Genomic DNA, 17,531 nt, shown 5'->3' with positions numbered 1-17,531 from the left:
TTTCCTCTGCATACAGTTTGAACAGCAACGGTGATAAAGGGCAACCCTGCGTTACACCCCTTCCTATCACTGCCCATCCGGACTCCCCGTTCACCACTCGCACCTGAGCAGTCTGAGACACGTACAGGTTGCGGATTAGCCTCCTTTCCCTCCAATCTATTCCTATTTTCTGCAATATACTCATTAGTTTTTCCCAATTCACTCTATCAAACGCTTTTTCGAAATCTACGAAACAGGCAAATACCTCCTGGTATTGGGCGGTGGGGACGAGAGCCAACGAGGGGTTGCCGTAGTATTAAATGAAGAGGTAGGAAGAAGCGTAGTCAACATAGAGCAGGTAACGGATAGAATACTACTAGTGGAGATAAAAGCAGAACCGACGAACTTAGTTATTATCCAGGTATACATGCCACCGAGCAACCATAAGGAAGGAGAGGTGGATAGGATATACGATCAGTTAGAGATCATAATCGCGTGTGTTCCTGCAGGGAAACATTTGATAGTGATGGGGGATTGGAATGCGACGGTAGGCGAAGGAAGAGATGGTGACGAGGTCGGGGACTACGGTTTAGGTACGAGGAATGACCGCGGGGAGAAAGTAGTTGAGTTCTGCAGGAGACAGGGGCTAGTCATCACCAACACTTGGTTTAGAAACCACAAAAGACGCAGGTATACATGGAAAATGCCAGGTGACTGGGGAAGATATCAGCTAGATTATATCCTGGTTAGACACAGTTTTAAGAACAGTGTGATAAATTCGCAAAGCTTCCCGGGAGCGGGTGCGGACTCAGACCACAATTTAGTTGTTATGAAATGTAGCGTCCGTTTCAAAACGATAAGGCAGGGGCGGCGGGTCAGAAAATGGAATGTAGAAGCATTAAATGGTATGAAAAGGAAGGAATACAAACAGGCGGTAAGGTAAATCATGGAGGATGATAAAGAGCTAAGTAATAACGAAGAAAAATTGGAAAATATTAAGAACCGGTTGTCTAAAGCGGCAAAAGACACTATTGGAACCGTTAACGCTAAAAGGACTAGGAAACCATGGATCACGGATGAGATGATTACAAAGATGGATGAGCGGCGAAAATGGAAGAATGTAAATACAGAATTAGGCAAAATGAAGTACAAAGAATTAAACAATAAATTGAGGCGGGCAACAAATAAAACAAAAGAAAAATGGTGGAAGACGCAGTGCGAAGATATGGAAAGTCTGCATAGGAAGGATGAAATCAATGCGCTGTACAGCAAAGTTAAATCGTTATCGGGAAGTAAGAATGGGAGATCAAAGATAGCAATTAAAGATAAGGCGGGTAAGGTAATAGTTGACGCAGGGAGGATCCAAAAGAGATGAAAGGAGTTTATAGAAGAACTGTAGAGCAAAGAGCTTAGACCAACAAAGTTAGACATAGAAAAGGAACATGACGTAGAGGGAGATAGCTTAGGCCCAGGCATACTAGACAATGAGATAGAAAGGGCATTAAGGGAGATGAAACTAAATAAGACCGTGGGGGTAGATAACATTCCAGCGAAACTTTTAAAAGGCTTAGGAAAATGTGGGAGGAAGAGGCTATATGGGCTGATCCGTAGTATTGATGAGGAAGGAATCTCACCGGAAGACTTTGTTAGATCAGTTTTAGTTCATATTCCGAAAAAGGTAAAGGCTACATCGTGTGAGGACTACAAGACGATAGGTTTGATATCCCACGCAGCTAAAGTTGTTCTCAGGATTATAAACAAAAGGATAGAGAGTAGGGCAAATGATTACTTGGGGGATGATCCGTTTGGGTTTAGGAAGAGGAGAGGTACGCGTGATGCCATTGCAGTAATGAGATTATTAATGGAGAGGAATATTGAACACAACCAGGAGGTGTTTGCCTGTTTCGGAGATTTCGAAAAAGCGTTTGATAGAGTGAATTGGGAAAAACTAATGAGTATTCTGCAGAAAATAGGAATAGATTGGAGGGAAAGGAGGCTAAGCTTAACATTAAAATAGGAGGGCAAAAACTAGAGCAGGTAGAACAGTTTACGTATCTCGGTAGTGTTTTGGACCAGCACGGTCAAAGTAGTAAGGACGTAAGGAGAAGAATTGCGCTAGGCAAAGACGCTTTCACAAGGACGAAGGAGTTAATGACGGGGACGTTGAGTAAGGATGTTAAGAAAAGACTCGTAAAACCTTTTATATGGCCCGTAGCTATGTACGGCGCGGAAATGTGGTCATTGTAGCAGGAGGATAGACGTAGACTGGAGGCTTTTGAAATGTGGGTGTGGAGAAGGTGAAATGGGCAGAGAAGAAAACAAACGAGGAAGTATTTGGTATGGTGGGCGATAAGAGGAGTTTGTTGGGAGTAATCCTATGGAGGCAGGAAGAGTTGCTGAAGGGGGTATTGACCGGCAGCGGGATGTTGAAGACTCTAATTGTGGGGAGAATGTTAGGCAAACGAGGAAAGGGAAGGAACAGGATAGGGATGTTGGACGGGATGAAGCGAGGAAGGAAGTACTCAGGGCTGTAGAGGGACCTGATGTAGAGTAGGATGTTGTGTTTTGCTAGGGGCCACGTATTATTTAATTAGTAATTACGTCCATCCAAAAACCTACCTTAACCGGTAGAGTACCTAATAATAATAATATAAATATAAATATATATACATATATATATATATATATATATATATATATATATATATATATATATATATATATATACACGAGGGTCATCCGGAAAGTAGTACCCGTTCGTGAAATAAAGACACAAAAGTAAATATTAACAAACATAAAAAATTTTATTTGAAAGAGGATACTTTAAACTACTTCTCAACATAATCTCCAAGCAAATTAAGGCATTTGTCATAACGTGTGACAAGTTTCTGTATTCCTGCTGCATAGTCCTTCGCCGCCAGCTCATTGAGATACGCGAGGGACCCATCTTGCACAAATTTCTGCATAATGCAGATGGTGTTTAACAATTTCATGAACAATTGTTCGAGAAACATTGGGAAAATGCTCACAGATGTCATCAATTGTGACGCGCCGATCGTTCCTCACGAATTCTTTAACTGAGCTCACCAGTTGGTCTGTAATGACAGACGGTCTCTCCGAACGCTCATCGTCGTGTGTGTTCCCCCTCCCCATGTTGAAGTTGCGACACCACCGCCGAACAGACGACTCGTCCATTACATTGTCTCCATACACCTCCTTTAATTGGCGATGAATATCACATGGGCGAACGTTTCTTGCATTGAGGAATTTAATCACTGCCCTCACTTCACAACTGGCGGCGTTCTCAATTTTTTTAAACATTGTAAACAATCACAGAAACAACACAGGCAATGCTAGCGTCACGCAACTTGGCTCAGAGAAGGCAGACAAGCCACTGAAGCTATCTGACCTCGTCCAGCGGCTACTCGCGTCGTCAGCACTTCATGCGGCACGAACGGGTACTACTTTCCGGATGACCCTCGTATATATATATAACTTCGTGATCGGCGTGGGGGTGGATAACATTTCTGCGGAGCTACATAAATATTTGGGAATATGTGAGATGATGGGGCTTTGTGGGCTGACTCGTAGTACCTATGAGGAAGGAATCTGGCCGGAAGACTTTGTGAGATCAGTTTTAGTTCCTATTCCGAAAAAGGTAAAGGCTACATCATGTGAGGACTACAGCGCAATAACTTTGATATCCCACGCAGTTAACGTTGTTCTAAGGATCAAAAACAAAGGATAGAGCCTAAAAATAGCAAATATAGCTATTTACTTATCATCAACGTGAAAGAATAATATCGCTATTAGTATAACAAGTTATAAACTAAGATTCGTAACGTTGAGAAATGTGTAAAATAAGGTATAAAGAGAAAACCTAACAAAATAAAATGTAGAAAATTATTGGTTATTGAACAAAAAATTAAATATGTTTATTATATAAAATTCAAAATGTCATGAATTCCTTAAAATAGGGTAAACAAGAATAAAAATATGACTGATAATATATTTTCGCCCATTTTAATTTTATCAATTTTCCTATTTAAATGAATAATATTCGGGGATTTTGTATTCACATTCCCACTGATACCAATCGTCACTGAATCAGCCGACCGACATTCAACCGACTTCCAAGACGTACAAATGTGATAAATGCTAAACTAACCAAATATGGAACCTGCGTTCAGGGTTAGTACCCAAAAAAATTAAATATTTCTTACCCCAAAAAGAGGTAATATAGCGATATGCATATCAATACCGGATTTGATAAGGTTCCCCATGGTAAACTCATTCAGAAATTAAAGGTCGCGGGTATAAACAAGGGCGCCATAAATTGGGTTAAAGATTTTCTTTCAGAGCGGAAACGGGAGGTGGTCCTTGATGGCGCTAGCTCCGAAGCGTTCGAGTCACGTCGGGGATAACTCAGGAAAGTGTAATTGAACCGTTGCTTTTCTTGACATTTGTTAACGATTTGAGCCGCGAAGTGAAAAGGAAAGTTACGATGTTCGCAGATGACACGGCGATCTATCGGGATATGTATGGGGATGAGGATCCTTTTATTCGAGCGCAGGATTTATATTGCATCACTAAATGATGATCTAATTGGGGGATTGTCATTAATTCATAATAAATGTTCGGCGGTAAATTTCTTTAAAAGATTAACGGGAGTTGCGTACAGACTAGCGGCAATTGACCTAGAGGTAGTTGATACAGTAAATTACCTAGGAGTTACTTTAACTAAAGACTTAACTTGGGGGACTCACATAAGTGAAGTCTGCAGTCAAGCATATAAAAAATTGGTATTTATTAGACCAATTGTCAGAAAAAATGACTCGAAGGTCAAGGAACGTTGTTACCAAGCTGTTGTAAGGCCTCATTTAGAACACGCATTTAGGGTATGGTATCCGTGTGAAAAAGGCCTTATTCGGGAAATAGATCAGGTCAACGCCGGGCAGCCCGGTTTGTTAACATTCTTACGATAAAACGGAAAGCTTCACCGAAATGCTCGTGGATTTGTGGTGGGAATCATTAGAAGAGAGACGATTCAATGCAAGATAGAAATTACTAAATAAATACAGATCCAAATGTTTCAACAACGAGGTCTCGCAAATTATTCGCGCTTCTACATACATTAGTCCCTTAGATCAGCCTGCAACATTGGGTCAAATTTACCTGCTTTTCAGAGTGTCCTCGGGGGTGGAGTGTTTTGTATTGCATGTTCATGTTGTGGTGGAGTTTCGAAGTCTTTCTTGCTTGGCCCGGGCTTGCGTGTTGTTGGACGGCTTTCATGCTGCATTCTGGGGTATGTTGGTTTAAGATATATGTGTTTGCATGGGTGCTAGATGAAAGGTTTTTTGCAACACTGCGTATCATTTTCCTATTTAAATGAATAACATCGTAGGAAATGTAGTCGCTTTCCCACTGACAACATTCATTATTGAATCTGAATTTTTTGTCATCGAGAGCATTATTAAGAAGTTAAAACAGAAGAAACTTTTGGTTTCATTCGATGCATTCAGAAATACATTTGTGGAAATTACATTAATTTAAAATTGCTATAAACTGATAACAGATGAATGAGTGTAAAAAATTAACTTCATATCATTATTATTTTTTATTTTTAGAAACCTATCCTCCGGATTGCCCGTGCGACGGCAATGGTAAATGTAGCGCCGATCTTCACACGGTCTGCGATTCGATTTCAAAGACGTGCAAATGTGATAAATGGTTTACCAACAAAGATGGAACCTGCACTCAGGGTAAGTTCCAATAAAAACGAAATATTTCTTACCCAAAAAAGAGCTAATATCGCATATTGCGTATTAATTCCAGGATAGATATATCTCGCATATTTAACGAAAGTGGTCGTTTACCAGTGGCACGAGCGGTTCAGAAGTGGTCGTGAGTCAATCGAAGATGATGAACGCAGTGGCAGACCATCGACATCGAAAGTCGGTGAAAAAATTGATAAAGTAAAAGAAATGTTGGTCAATAACCGCAACGACGAGACGTGGGTTTATGAGTACGACACGCAATCCAGACATCAGGCAAGTGAATGGCGTTCACCAAATGAGCCGAGACCAAAAAAACCACGTCGTTTTCAGTCAAAAAAGAAGGCAATGCTGACGGTTTTCATGGATTACAACGGTGTAGTGCATCATGAATTTTTGCCAGAAGGGCCAGACAGTAAACAAAGAGTATTATTTGGGCGTTATGAGACGTTTGCGATGAAGCAATTCGCCGAAAGAGACCAGAAATGTGGGCAGAAAACTCGTGGATTTTGCACCATGATAACGCACCGTCGCACAGTGCTATCATTATTCGTAATTTTTTGACGAAAAATGCAACAAATACCATCCAACAGCCACCGAATTCACCTGATTTGGCTCCCTGTGACTTCTTTCTGTTCAATCGAGTTAAAAAAACCATTACGGCGAACGCGTTTTAGCAGCCGAGAGGAAGTAATGGAAAAATCGCAGGAAGCACTGATGGACATACCGAAAACCGAATATAAAAAATGTTTCGAGGATTGGATCAAGCGCTGGCATAAGTGTGTTGCAGTCGATGGGGATTACTTTGAAGGGGAAAATATAGATTTAGATGAATAAACTTGTATTTTTAATTTTCTGAATAAATTCCGGGGAATTTTTTTGATTCAAGGTAGTATCTCGCATATTTAACGAAAGGTAAGAAACTAATATAATTCACCTTTATAAACCTGTACTCTATTGCACGAAAGATAAACAAATGACTGAAATAGAATTTTCAACGAATTAATATTTATCAATTTCCTATTTAAATGAATAACGTCGTAGGAAATGTAATCGCTTTCCCACTTACAACATTCATTATTGAATCCGAATTTTATGTCATCCCAGAGGCATTATTAAGAAGTTAAAACAGAAGAATTTTGGTTTCATTCGTTGCATTCGAAATACATTTGTGGAAATAACATTAATTTTAAAATTGCTATAAACTGATAACAGATGAATGAGGGTAAAAAATTAACTTCATATCATTATTTTTTTTATTATTAGAAACCTATCCTCCGGATTCCCCGTGCGACGGCAAGGGTAAATGTAGCGCCGATCTTCACACGGTCTGCGATTCGACTTCAAAGACGTGCAAATGTGATAAATGGTTTACCAACAAAGATGGAACCTGCACTCAGGGTAAGTTCCAATAAAAACGAAATATTTCTTACCCAAAAAAAAGCTAATATCGCATATTGCGTATTAATTCCAGGATAGATATATCTCGCATATTTAACGAAAGGTAAGAAACTAATATAATTCACCTTTATAAACCTGTACTCAATTGCACGAAAGATAAAACAAATGACTGAAATAGAATTTTCAACGAATTAATATTTATCAATTTTTCTATTTAAATGAATAACGTCGTAGGAAATGTAATCGCTTTACCACTGACACCATTCATTATTGAATCCGAATTTTATGTCATCCAGAGCATTATGAAGAAGTTAAAACAGAAGAAATTTTGGTTTCATTCGTTGCATTCGAAATACATTTGTCGAAATAACATTAATTTTAAAATTGCTATAAACTGATAACAGATGAATGAGTGTAAAAAAATTAACTTCATATCATTATTATTTTTTATTTTTAGAAACCTATCCCCCGGATTCCCGTGCGACGGCAAGGGTAAATGTAGCGCCGATCTTCACACGGTCTGCGATTCGACTTCAAAGACGTGCAAATGTGATAAATGGTTTTACCAACAAAGATGGAACCTGCACTCAGGGTAAGTTCCAATAAAAACGGAATATTTCTTACCCAAAAAAGAGCTAATATCGCATATTGCGTATTAATTCCAGGATAGATCTATCTCGCATATTTAACGAAAGGTAAGAAATTAATATAATTCACCTTTATAAACCTGTACTCTATTGCACGAAAGATGAAACAAATGACTGAAATAGAATTTCAACGAATTAATATTTATCAATTTTTCCTATTTAAATGAATAACGTCGTAGGAAATGTAATCGCTTTACCACTGACACCATTCAATATTGAATCCGAATTTTATGTCATCCAGAGCATTATGAAGAAGTTAAAACAGAAGAAATTTTGGTTTCATTCGTTGCATTCGAAATACATTTGTCGAAATAACATTAATTTTAAAATTGCTATAAACTGATAACTGATGAATGAGTGTAAAAAATTAACTTCATATCACTATTATTTTTTATTATTAGAAACCTATCCTCCGGATTCCCCGTGCGACGGCAAGGGTAAATGTAGCGCCGATCTTCACACGGTCTGCGATTCGACTTCAAAGACGTGCAAATGTGATAAATGGTTTACCAACAAAGATGGAACCTGCACTCAGGGTAAGTTCCAATAAAACCGAAATATTTCTTACCAAAAAAGAGCTAATATCGCATATTGCGTATTAATTCCAGGGATAGATATATCTCGCATATTTAACGAAAGTAAGAAACTAATATAATTCACCTTTATAAACCTTGTACTCTATTGCACGAAAGATAAAACAAATGACTGAAATAGAATTTCAAAGAATTAAAATTTATCAATTTCCTATTTAAATGAATAACGTCGTAGGAAATGTAATCGTTTTCCCACTTACAACATTCATTATTGAATCCGAATTTTATGTCCTCCAGAGCATTATTAAGAAGTTAAAACAGAAGAATTTTGGTTTCATTCGTTGCATTCGAAATACATTTGTGGAAATAACATTAATTTTAAAATTGCTATAAACTGATAACAGATGAATGAGGGTAAAAAAATTAACTTCATATCATTATTTTTTTTTATTATTAGAAACCTATCCTCCGGATTCCCCGTGCGACGGCAATGGTATATGTAGCGCCGATCTTCACACGGTCTGCGATTCGACTTCAAAGACGTGCAAATGTGATAAATGGTTTACCAACAAAGATGGAACCTGCACTCAGGGTAAGTTCCAATAAAACGGAATATTTCTTACCCCAAAAAAGAGCTAATATCGCATATTGCGTATTAATTCCAGGATAGATCTATCTCGCATATTTAACGAAAGGTAAGAAATTAATATAATTCACCTTTATAAACCTGTACTCTATTGCACGAAAGATGAAACAAATGACTGAAATAGAATTTCAACGAATTAATATTTATCAATTTTCCTATTTAAATGAATAACGTCGTAGGAAATGTAATCGCTTTACCACTGACACCATTCAATATTGAATCCGAATTTTTATGTCATCCAGAGCATTATGAAGAAGTTAAAACAGAAGAAATTTTGGTTTCATTCGTTGCATTCGAAATACATTTGTCGAAATAACATTAATTTTAAAATTGCTATAAACTGATAACAGATGAATGAGTGTAAAAAATTAACTTCATATCATTATTATTTTTTATTTTTAGAAACCTATCCTCCGGATTCCCCGTGCGACGGCAATGGTAAATGTAGCGCCGATCTTCACACGGTCTGCGATTCGACTTCAAAGACGTGCAAATGTGATAAATGGTTTAGCCAACAAAGATGGCACCTGCACTCAGGGGTAAGTTCCAATAAAACCGAAATATTTCTTACCCAAAAAAGAGCTAATATCGCATATTGCGTATTAATTCCAGGATAGATATATCTCGCATATTTAACGAAAGGTAAGAAACTAATATAATTCACCTTTATAAACCTGTACTCAATTGCACGAAGATAAAACAAATGACTGAAATAGAATTTTCAACGAATTAATATTTATCAATTTTTCTATTTAAATGAATAACGTCGTAGGAAATGTAATCGCTTTACCACTGACACCATTCATTATTGAATCCGAATTTTTATGTCATCCAGAGCATTATGAAGAAGTTAAAACAGAAGAAATTTTGGTTTCATTCGTTGCATTCGAAATACATTTGTCGAAATAACATTAATTTTAAAATTGCTATAAACTGATAACAGATGAATGAGTGTAAAAAATTAACTTCATATCATTATTATTTTTTATTTTTAGAAACCTATCCCCCGGATTCCCGTGCGACGGCAAGGGTAATGTAGCGCCGATCTTCACACGGTCTGCGATTCGACTTCAAAGACGTGCAAATGTGATAAAATGGTTTACCAACAAAGATGGAACCTGCACTCAGGGTAAGTTCCAATAAAACCGAAATATTTCTTACCCAAAAAAGAGCTAATATCGCATATTGCGTATTAATTCCAGGATAGATATATCTCGCATATTTAACGAAAGGTAAGAAACTAATATAATTCACCTTTATAAACCTGTACTCTATTGCACGAAAGATGAAACAAATGACTGAAATAGAATTTTCAACGAATTAAAATTTATCAATTTCCTATTTAAATGAATAACGTCGTAGGAAATGTAATCGCTTTCCCCACTTACAACATTCATTATTGAATCCGAATTTTATGTCATCCAGAGCATTATTAAGAAGTTAAAACAGAAGAATTTTGGTTTCATTCGTTGCATTCGAAATACATTTGTGGAAATAACATTAATTTTAAAATTGCTATAAACTGATAACAGATGAATGAGGGGTAAAAATTAACTTCATATCATTATTTTTTTTATTATTAGAAACCTATCCTCCGGATTCCCCGTGCGACGGCAAGGGTAAATGTAGCGCCGATCTTCACACGGTCTGCGATTCGACTTCAAAGACGTGCAAATGTGATAAATGGTTTACCAACAAAGATGGAACCTGCACTCAGGGTAAGTTCCAATAAAAACGGAATATTTCTTACCCAAAAAAGAGCTAATATCGCATATTGCGTATTAATTCCAGGATAGATCTATCTCGCATATTTAACGAAAGGTAAGAAATTAATATAATTCACCTTTATAAACCTGTACTCTATTGCACGAAAGATGAAACAAATGACTGAAATAGAATTTCAACGAATTAATATTTATCAATTTTCCTATTTAAATGAATAACGTCGTAGGAAATGTAATCGCTTTACCACTGACACCATTCAATATTGAATCCGAATTTTATGTCATCCAGAGCATTATGAAGAAGTTAAAACAGAAGAAATTTTGGTTTCATTCGTTGCATTCGAAATACATTTGTCGAAATAACATTAATTTTAAAATTGCTATAAACTGATAACAGATGAATGAGTGTAAAAAATTAACTTCATATCATTATTATTTTTTATTTTTAGAAACCTATCCTCCGGATTCCCCGTGCGACGGCAATGGTAAATGTAGCGCCGATCTTCACACGGTCTGCGATTCGACTTCAAAGACGTGCAAATGTGATAAATGGTTTACCAACAAAGATGGCACCTGCACTCAGGGTAAGTTCCAATAAAACCGAAATATTTCTTACCCAAAAAAGAGCTAATATCGCATATTGCGTATTAATTCCAGGATAGATATATCTCGCATATTTAACGAAAGGTAAGAAACTAATATAATTCACCTTTATAAACCTGTACTCAATTGCACGAAAGATAAAACAAATGACTGAAATAGAATTTTCAACGAATTAATATTTATCAATTTTTCTATTTAAATGAATAACGTCGTAGGAAATGTAATCGCTTTACCACTGACACCATTCATTATTGAATCCGAATTTTATGTCATCCAGAGCATTATGAAGAAGTTAAAACAGAAGAAATTTTGGTTTCATTCGTTGCATTCGAAATACATTTGTCGAAATAACATTAATTTTAAAATTGCTATAAACTGATAACAGATGAATGAGTGTAAAAAATTAACTTCATATCATTATTATTTTTTATTTTTAGAAACCTATCCCCCGGATTCCCCGTGCGACGGCAAGGGTAAATGTAGCGCCGATCTTCACACGGTCTGCGATTCGACTTCAAAGACGTGCAAATGTGATAAATGGTTTACCAACAAAGATGGAACCTGCACTCAGGGTAAGTTCCAATAAAACCGAAATATTTCTTACCCAAAAAAGAGCTAATATCGCATATTGCGTATTAATTCCAGGATAGATATATCTCGCATATTTAACGAAAGGTAAGAAACTAATATAATTCACCTTTATAAACCTGTACTCTATTGCACGAAAGATGAAACAAATGACTGAAATAGAATTTTCAACGAATTAAAATTTATCAATTTCCTATTTAAATGAATAACGTCGTAGGAAATGTAATCGCTTTCCCACTTACAACATTCATTATTGAATCCGAATTTTATGTCATCCAGAGCATTATTAAGAAGTTAAAACAGAAGAATTTTGGTTTCATTCGTTGCATTCGAAATACATTTGTGGAAATAACATTAATTTTAAAATTGCTATAAACTGATAACAGATGAATGAGGGTAAAAAATTAACTTCATATCATTATTTTTTTTTATTATTAGAAACCTATCCTCCGGATTCCCCGTGCGACGGCAATGGTATATGTAGCGCCGATCTTCACACGGTCTGCGATTCGACTTCAAAGACGTGCAAATGTGATAAATGGTTTACCAACAAAGATGGAACCTGCACTCAGGGTAAGTTCCAATAAAACCGAAATATTTCTTACCCAAAAAAAAGCTAATATCGCATATTGCGTATTAATTCCAGGATAGATATATCTCGCATATTTAACGAAAGGTAAGAAACTAATATAATTCACCTTTATAAACCTGTACTCAATTGCACGAAAGATAAAACAAATGACTGAAATAGAATTTTCAACGAATTAATATTTATCAATTTTTCTATTTAAATGAATAACGTCGTAGGAAATGTAATCGCTTTACCACTGACACCATTCATTATTGAATCCGAATTTTATGTCATCCAGAGCATTATGAAGAAGTTAAAACGGAAGAAATTTTGGTTTCATTCGTTGCATTCGAAATACATTTGTCGAAATAACATTAATTTTAAAATTGCTATAAACTGATAACTGATGAATGAGTGTAAAAAATTAACTTCATATCATTATTATTTTTTATTATTAGAAACCTATCCTCCGGATTCCCCGTGCGACGGCAATGGTAAATGTAGCGCCGATCTTCACACGGTCTGCGATTCGACTTCAAAGACGTGCAAATGTGATAAATGGTTTACCAACAAAGATGGAACCTGCACTCAGGGTAAGTTCCAATAAAAACGAAATATTTCTTACCAAAAAAAGAGCTAATATCGCATATTGCGTATTAATTCCAGGATAGATATATCTCGCATATTTAACGAAAGGTAAGAAACTAATATACTACCTTGAACAAAAAGTTCCCGGAATAACCACCGTGTGGCGCTCCCATCGTTCCGATTTGAGTTCTGTTTTTTTTGTTTAATTGGTACATCTGTTGTTGATATTCCCTTTAAATCTTAGTGTCATAACTTGACATTTGCAAAAGTTACGTAGCCAAGAGTACATCTATCTCTGTGTGTGTTGGCGATTTTTTACAATTTCAGAAATGGATTTAAATTTGCAACAACGAACTTGTATTAAATTTTGCGTAAAAAACGGATTTAGTGGCGCACGGACGTTGGAAATGTTGGAAAAGTGTTTCGGCAACGATTCTCTAAAAAAAACGGTCGTTTACCAGTGGCACGAGCGGTTCAGAAGTGGTCGTGAGTCAATCGAAGATGATGAACGCAGTGGCAGACCATCGACATCGAAAGTCGGTGAAAAAATTGATAAAGTAAAAGAAATGTTGGTCAATAACCGCAAATTAACCATCAGAGAAATAGCGGAGGACTTGAACATTGCCTATGGATCCGCCCAAGACATTGTGGTTAATGATTTGGGTTTCCGTCGTGTAGCAGCAAAGTTGGTGCCAAAAGACCTCAATTTCATGCAAAATAGAGACCGTGTTGACGTCGCAAAAGACATGATTTGCGAGGCTGAATCCGATCCCACATTCATCAAAAGGATCATCACTGGAGACGAGACGTGGGTTTATGAGTACGACACGCAATCCAGACATCAGGCAAGTGAATGGCGTTCACCAAATGAGCCGAGACCAAAAAAACCACGTCGTTTTCAGTCAAAAAAGAAGGCAATGCTGACGGTTTTCATGGATTACAACGGTGTAGTGCATCATGAATTTTTGCCAGAAGGCCAGACAGTAAACAAAGAGTATTATTTGGGCGTTATGAGACGTTTGCGTGAAGCAATTCGCCGAAAGAGACCAGAAATGTGGGCAGAAAACTCGTGGATTTTGCACCATGATAACGCACCGTCGCACAGTGCTATCATTATTCGTAATTTTTTGACGAAAAATGCAACAAATACCATCCAACAGCCACCGAATTCACCTGATTTGGCTCCCTGTGACTTCTTTCTGTTCAATCGAGTTAAAAAAACCATTACGGGGAACGCGTTTTAGCAGCCGAGAGGAAGTAATGGAAAAATCGCAGGAAGCACTGATGGACATACCGAAAACCGACCGTAACTTTTGCAAATGTCAAGTTATGACACTAAGATTTAAAGGGAATATCAACAACAGATGTACCAATTTAACAAAAAAAACAGAACTCAAATCGGAACGATGGGATCGCCACACGGTGTTATTCCGGGAACTTTTTGATCAAGGTAGTAATTCACCTTTATAAACCTGTACTCTATTGCACGAAAGATAAAACAAATGACTGAAATTGAATTTTCAACGAATTAAAATTTATCAATTTCCTATTTAAATGAATAACGTCGTAGGAAATGTAATCGCTTTACCACTGATACCATTCATTATTGAATCCGAATTTTATGTCATCCAGAGCATTATCAAGAAGTTAAAACAGAAGAAATTTTGGTTTCATTCGTTGCATTCGAAATACATTTGTCGAAATAACATTAATTTTAAAATTGCTATAAACTGATAACAGATGAATGAGTGTAAAAAATTAACTTCATATCATTATTTTTTTTTATTTTTAGAAACCTATCCTCCGGATTCCCCGTGCGACGGCAAGGGTAAATGTAGCGCCGATCTTCACACGGTCTGCGATTCGACTTCAAAGACGTGCAAATGTGATAAATGGTTTACCAACAAAGATGGAACCTGCACTCAGGGTAAGTTCCAATAAAACCGAAATATTTCTTACCCAAAAAAGAGCTAATATCGCATATTGCGTATTAATTCCATGATAGATATATCTCGCATATTTAACGAAAGGTAAGAAACTAATATAATTCACCTTTATAAACCTGTATTCTATTGCACGAAAGATAAAACAAATGACTGAAATAGAATTTTCAACGATTTAATATTTATCAATTTTCCTATTTAAATGAATAACGTCCTAGGAAATGTAATCGCTTTCCCACTGACACCATTCATTATTGAATCCGAATTTTATGTCATCCAGAGCATTATTAAGAAGTTAAAACAGAAGAAATTTTGGTTTCATTCGTTGCATTCGAAATACATTTGTGGAAATAACATTAATTTTAAAATTGCTATAAACTGATAACAGATGAATGAGTGTCAAAAATTAACTTCATATCATTATTATTTTTTATTATTAGAAACCTATCCTCCGGATTCCCCGTGCGACGGCAATGGTAAATGTAGCGCCGATCTTCACACGGTCTGCGATTCGACTTCAAAGACGTGCAAATGTGATAAATGGTTTACCAACAAAGATGGAACCTGCACTCAGGGTAAGTTCCAATAAAAACGGAGTATTTCTTACCCAAAAAAGAGCTAATATCGCATATTGCGTATTAATTCCATGATAGATATATCTCGCATATTTAACGAAAGGTAAGAAACTAATATAATTCACCTTTATAAACCTGTACTCTATTGCACGAAAGATAAAACAAATGACTGAAATTGAATTTTCAACGAATTAAAATTTATCAATTTCCTATTTAAATGAATAACGTCGTAGGAAATGTAATCGCTTTACCACTGATACCATTCATTATTGAATCCGAATTTTATGTCATCCAGAGCATTATCAAGAAGTTAAAACAGAAGAAATTTTGGTTTCATTCGTTGCATTCGAAATACATTTGTCGAAATAACATTAATTTTAAAATTGCTATAAACTGATAACAGATGAATGAGTGTAAAAAATTAACTTCATATCATTATTTTTTTTATTTTTAGAAACCTATCCTCCGGATTCCCCGTGCGACGGCAAGGGTAAATGTAGCGCCGATCTTCACACGGTCTGCGATTCGACTTCAAAGACGTGCAAATGTGATAAATGGTTTACCAACAAAGATGGAACCTGCACTCAGGGTAAGTTCCAATAAAAACGAAATATTTCTTACCCAAAAAAGAGCTAATATCGCATATTGCGTATTAATTCCATGATAGATATATCTCGCATATTTAACGAAAGGTAAGAAACTAATATAATTCACCTTTATAAACCTGTATTCTATTGCACGAAAGATAAAACAAATGACTGAAATAGAATTTTCAACGATTTAATATTTATTAATTTTCCTATTTAAATGAATAACGTCCTAGTAAATGTAATCGCTTTCCCACTGACACCATTCATTATTGAATCCGAATTTTATGTCATCCAGAGCATTATTAAGAAGTTAAAACAGAAGAAATTTTGGTTTCATTCGTTGCATTCGAAATACATTTGTGGAAATAACATTAATTTTAAAATTGCTATAAACTGATAACAGATGAATGAGTGTCAAAAATTAACTTCATATCATTATTATTTTTTATTATTAGAAACCTATCCTCCGGATTCCCCGTGCGACGGCAATGGTATATGTAGCGCCGATCTTCACACGGTCTGCGATTCGACTTCAAAGACGTGCAAATGTGATAAATGGTTTACCAACAAAGATGGAACCTGCACTCAGGGTAAGTTCCAATAAAAACGGAGTATTTCTTACCCAAAAAAGAGCTAATATCGCATATTGCGTATTAATTCCATGATAGATATATCTCGCATATTTAACGAAAGGTAAGAAACTAATATAATTCACCTTTATTAACCTGTACTCTATTGCACGAAAGATAAAACAAATGACTGAAATAGATTTTTAAACGAATTAATATTTATCAATTTTTCTATTTAAATGAATAACGTCGTAGGAAATGTAATCGCTTTACCACTGACACCATTCATTATTGAATCCGAATTTTATGTCATCCAGAGCATTATGAAGAAGTTAAAACAGAAGAAATTTTGGTTTCATTCGTTGCATTCGAAATACATTTGTCGAAATAACATTAATTTTAAAATTGCTATAAACTGATAACTGATGAATGAGTGTAAAAAATTAACTTCATATCATTATTATTTTTTATTATTAGAAACCTATCCTCCGGATTCCCCGTGCGACGGCAAGGGTAAATGTAGCGCCGATCTTCACACGGTCTGCGATTCGACTTCAAAGACGTGCAAATGTGATAAATGGTTTACCAACAAAGATGGAACCTGCACTCAGGGTAAGTTCCAATAAAAACGAAATATTTCTTACCAAAAAAAGAGCTAATATCGCATATTGCGTATTAATTCCAGGATAGATATATCTCGCATATTTAACGAAAGGTAAGAAACTAATATAATTCACCTTTATAAACCTGTACTCTATTGCACGAAAGATAAAACAAATGACTGAAATTGAATTTTCAAC

General features: G+C 36.0%; 1 protein-coding gene across 1 annotated transcript in view; it reads left to right on the top strand.

Annotated features, from left to right (window-relative positions):
• The first annotated feature begins 8,908 nt into the window (after positions 1-8,908).
• LOC139696567 (EGF-like domain-containing protein comC) overlaps positions 8,909-17,531 on the top strand; it is a 31,151-nt gene continuing 22,528 nt past the window's right edge. Inside the window, exons 1-10 of the mRNA XM_071595371.1 lie at positions 8,909-8,926; positions 9,383-9,519; positions 9,976-10,109; positions 10,564-10,698; positions 11,154-11,288; positions 11,745-11,879; positions 12,334-12,468; positions 14,847-14,981; positions 16,027-16,161; positions 16,618-16,752. Coding sequence (XP_071451472.1) covers positions 8,909-8,926; positions 9,383-9,519; positions 9,976-10,109; positions 10,564-10,698; positions 11,154-11,288; positions 11,745-11,879; positions 12,334-12,468; positions 14,847-14,981; positions 16,027-16,161; positions 16,618-16,752 — 1,234 coding nt within the window. The remainder of the gene's footprint in view (positions 8,927-9,382; positions 9,520-9,975; positions 10,110-10,563; positions 10,699-11,153; positions 11,289-11,744; positions 11,880-12,333; positions 12,469-14,846; positions 14,982-16,026; positions 16,162-16,617; positions 16,753-17,531) is intronic.

This window comes from Hetaerina americana, unplaced genomic scaffold, assembly GCF_022747635.1.
Source record: "Hetaerina americana unplaced genomic scaffold, ioHetAmer1.1.p SCAF_7, whole genome shotgun sequence".
Taxonomy (NCBI): Eukaryota; Metazoa; Arthropoda; class Insecta; order Odonata; family Calopterygidae; genus Hetaerina; species Hetaerina americana.
The sequence above is the reverse complement of the archived record's forward strand: the minus strand, read 5'-3'. Positions and strand labels throughout refer to the sequence as shown.